Source organism: Hipposideros armiger, unplaced genomic scaffold (genome assembly GCF_001890085.2).
Source record: "Hipposideros armiger isolate ML-2016 unplaced genomic scaffold, ASM189008v1 scaffold_40, whole genome shotgun sequence".
NCBI classification, from domain to species: Eukaryota; Metazoa; Chordata; class Mammalia; order Chiroptera; family Hipposideridae; genus Hipposideros; species Hipposideros armiger.
In genome coordinates, this window is record NW_017731390.1 from 1,143,931 (window position 1) to 1,147,962 (window position 4,032).

Below are 4,032 nucleotides of genomic sequence, written 5' to 3' on the forward strand. Positions count from 1 at the left end.
AGAGAGAGAGAGAGAGAGAGAGAGAGAGAGAGAGAGAGAGAGAGAGACTGAGAGAGAATGCAGATAATCAGAGAAAGAAATAGAAATAGAGGGACTGGATTGAGAAGGGAGAGAGAGGAGACTATGATAGGGGCCATGCCCCATCCCCACCCTGGAGCCAAGGTCCCTCCTCACCAGGGACACATTGCACCAGTCAACACGGAAGTGAGGTGCCAAGGTGTCATAGCAGGACAGAAGTGGAGGCTGGCCCTGGGCACAGCGAGCATGGCTGTCGGGTGACGCCACCATCTTCAGGCAGGTGGAGAAGGGTGAGGCAGAGCCCACCTTGATGTACACCCTGGGCCCAGAGAGAAGCCACTATTAGCAAATTGGGAGAGTGTCACTGGGCACTGGAGATTTGGGGGCCACAGGGCTACCCTGAGATCTGGGGTTATGGTGACAGCACACAGAGCAGTCTAGTCTTCTGGGGGTCTTTATGCCCCCAGGAATGTCCTTTGAAGGATGCACCTTTTATGTCCTTGTGGGGCACAGGAAGTGTGGTGTTCAGGACAAGGTTTGGGGTGCAGGAAGGGCAAGAAGGACATGAAGGGGTGGTTGGAGGGAAGTGGACAGTAGAGTGAAGCTTGGAGGTGTAGATGGGCGGCATGGTGAGGCGTGTCCGCAAGTTTCCTAGTAAACATCTTTGCTGAAAGCATTTTCACTGCATAACTAACTGCCATAAAACAATTTAACTGGATGACAGCTTGGTTTACATCTGGGAGACTTAATGCGTTTTGTTAGTTTGGTTTCACTTCTCCATTGACAAAGTTCTTGCAGTACTCCCATTTTTATGTTATAAAAACCTCATAATGGCCCATACAGTAGCAAGTAGACGTGGTGGTCTGAAAATAGTGGATGATAACAATTACATGTAGAGCCGAATTGCAAAGATATGTGTAAAGCCAGAGTGCGTGCTCTACTAGAAAATTATCACATCTCAGTTTGTAAATCCTTCTGTGAGCAGTCATCCTTCCCACTCGTCAAAACCAAAAGTTTACCAAGCTATGCAAGTATAAAAGAGGCAGCATATAAAATTCACAAGTCTTCAAGAGCATTAATTACAATTCTTTAGTTGGAAACTGATACCTCTCTTAATGAAGGAAGAAATTTTAGCAGATAAGGAAAAAGTGTGGTGTCAAACAAGATGAACCAACAAGCAAAAAAATACATATATAATTAAGAACAAAAGACTTCAAAAACAATGTATTTTAATTTTTCACAATAAAGTCTTTTATTTTGTTATTAATTTTTTCATGTTTTATTATGTCCTCTTTAATGTCCTTCTTTTTTGCTCTTTTATTTTTTAAGGGAAAATTGCCTTATGGTCAATCAGTTATATGGCGAAAATGTTTGCAGCAAAAATACTTGCAGCAGAGATGTCTGTGAAACCACCTAGAACTGTGGTGAGGAGACATAAAGGCGGGTAAAGCCCTGCCTCGAAATTAGGGAGATCTGTGTTCTATGCCCACCACCCAGATAGAAGGCAAGGTGCCTCCTTCTCCTTCAGGAAGCCCTCCTAGGTTGCATGCTTACCCTTCCTTGCGGCCCTCGATGGGAAGGGGAACACGGCCCCCACGGTCCAAGGCAGAGGTGATGTTAAGCAGCTGGAGCTCCCCCAGCTCCCAGAGCCCCCCCAAGGCTGTGAGGAAGCGACTGGCAGGTGTTGAGGGCAGCACCTCTTCCACATCATGGCTGCGCACCAGGAACTCAGCCTGGTATGGTATCAGGGGGCCTGGAAGGACCAGGTTGGTACCTCAGGCTGCACCTTGCCCTGCATGGACCCTTCCCAAGCCTCCACTGACCCAATCTCCTCCCAAATCCCCTCAGACACCTTCCTTCCTCCCTAACACCCCATAGATCACAGGCCCCAAATGCCCTTCCGCAACACTCATAGACAACATCATAGAGCAACCAAGCGTAGCCAAGCCTCCAGAGGCTTTCCAGGATGCTCTGCACCCCACTACTCTCCAAGCCTTCCCTTCTACACATACCCTTCCAGAGGAGATCCCCCAAGACTGGCATTGGTGGGGTGGGGGTGGGTCAGGATAGGTAATACCTTCTGGGTCCCCAATCAATAGCACCAGCCTCTGCCGGGTGGTGTCGAAGTTGTCCCTGTTGTAGGCTATGACCTGGAGGGGATGGGGAATTGGGCCAGGAGGTGGGATTAGGGGAGAAAAGTGGTCCAGCTGGGGCCTGGCAGAAGGGGACTGAGATACTACTAAATTAGAGGCATGTAAATGAACATGAATGAATACCCACACGTGACATAGCCCACTGGGGTCCCTGCTGGTACCTCTATGACTTGGCGTCCACGATCTTCTGGGGTGGGGGTACCGTAAAGGAAGCCAGGATGGTGGGGGCTTCGCTGGGTATAGCGGAGCCACCGAGGCAGGTCTGGGTATCCCTGGAGGTGGGCCTGGTAGGTGATGGGGGTGGTAGGTGGGACAGCTGGTAGAAAGGAGGAGAAGGGATTGAAGACACAACAGGAGTCTTCACCAGCCCCAGGCCAAGCATCCCCAGCCCATCCCAGTACCCATCATGCCCTTCTCACCGACATGCTCAGGAAGGTGCAGGAAGGTTTCATGGTCTAAGGTGTGCACAAAGATGCGGCCCACGAGTGGGTGCAGGGTGGTCTGCTGGGCCTTAGTGCCCCCCAGCCCTGTCAGGAGACCTAAGAGGACCCCACAGCCCCCGAACACAGACTAGCCTCAGTCCTGGGCATGGGATACACTCCCTTTTCCCACCACATCCTTTGTGCCCTTGAGAGACCAAAACAATAGTGTGAGAGGAGGGGGCTCCTTCGCTGGCTCCCAGGAAAAGACAGAGTGGGGCCCTGGTGTTGCCAGTGACGAGACCCAGAGCTTAGTTTGGTTTAGATGCATAGGAGCCCCCCACTTCTCATTTTAGGCCCCCATTGGGGGTCACAGTGAGCAGGAATTGATGTTTGACTGGGAGGGGTGTGGCGGTGAGAGAGAGAGAGAGAGAGAGAGAGAGAGAGAGAGAGAGAGAGAGAGGAGGGCACTTGGAAAAGAACCGCCATGCTGAGTGTCTGGGAGCCTGGAGGGGTGTGGGAGATGGAAGGAACCGTTGGAAGAGGAGGGTAGCCATTCTGGGACCCCTCACCCATCTCCCCTAATATACAGAGAGAACAGGGCCCATCCTAGAGACCAACAGGAGCTGAGCAAAGGGATCCTGAGGCCCAGGGAGAGGACCTTCCCCAGTGAGCCCCGCACCCTTCCATGGCTAAATTTAGCCTGGGCCTAGAAAGTAGCTGGCCCAGTCAGCCCATTAAAGGGCCCATGATGCTCCGGGCCTGTGCTCTCAGGCCCACCCTGGCCTAGGACGCCTCATCCCTCCCAGCTCCCAGCCCCCACATCCCAGGGCCCAGCTCCTAGCCCCAGTTCTCTAGACCTCCCCACTAGCTGCAGCATTAACACCCCAAAGTCCTTCTGACCCCTGCCTCACCCCAGACCTCGCCCCTGAGGAACTTCCTTTACTGCCATGTCATCACCGCTAAATCCCACCCCCTCACCCTGGGCCTCTCCCTGAAGAAGGCCCCAACTTGCCCGAAAGGAGAGGAATCCAGATCAGTGCTGCTGCCATGGCTGCCTCGGCCTGGCCGCCCCGTGAGTGACAGAGACAGAAGCAGGGGGGAGGGGTGGGGAGAGGAATGGGGAGGTGTCCCAGGGCAGCCCAGCTTCAGCCAGTGGGGCCTTCCCCCTCCCCACCCAGAGCAGGCACTGAATCTAGGGTGGACACCCTCCTCACATGACAAGGGCCTTCCAATCCTGGTGGCCAGAGTATATTTTCTAAACCACCAGCCTGACAACCTCGGTCCCCCCTTAAAACCCTAATGGCTCCCGTTGCCTTGAGTTCTGGCTGCTGGTTGCCTTCAGGCGCTTCCTGTACCTGGCCGTCCTGCCTGGAATCCCCTCCTCTACCCCCCACTACACACACACACACACACACACACACACACACACACACACACTA

General features: G+C 53.1%; 1 protein-coding gene across 6 annotated transcripts in view; it reads right to left on the reverse strand.

Annotated features, from left to right (window-relative positions):
- The window catches only part of SGCA (sarcoglycan alpha), a 15,335-nt gene extending 11,597 nt beyond the window's left edge, over positions 1-3,738 (reverse strand). For 2 of the 6 annotated variants that reach the window (XM_019638870.1, XM_019638869.1), the window contains exons 1-6: positions 3,606-3,738; positions 2,591-2,710; positions 2,333-2,487; positions 2,096-2,168; positions 1,573-1,771; positions 175-337 (exon numbers count right to left, since the gene is read on the reverse strand). In XM_019638870.1, the coding sequence (XP_019494415.1) occupies positions 175-337; positions 1,573-1,771; positions 2,096-2,168; positions 2,333-2,487; positions 2,591-2,710; positions 3,606-3,642 (747 nt within the window). In that variant the 5' untranslated portion in view covers positions 3,643-3,738. Of the gene's footprint in view, positions 1-174; positions 338-1,572; positions 1,772-2,095; positions 2,169-2,332; positions 2,488-2,590; positions 2,711-3,605 lie in introns of those variants that run through there. The other 4 variants (XM_019638868.1, XM_019638872.1, XM_019638871.1 and 1 more) reach the window with 4 other exon arrangements.
- Positions 3,739-4,032: the final 294 nt, after the last annotated feature.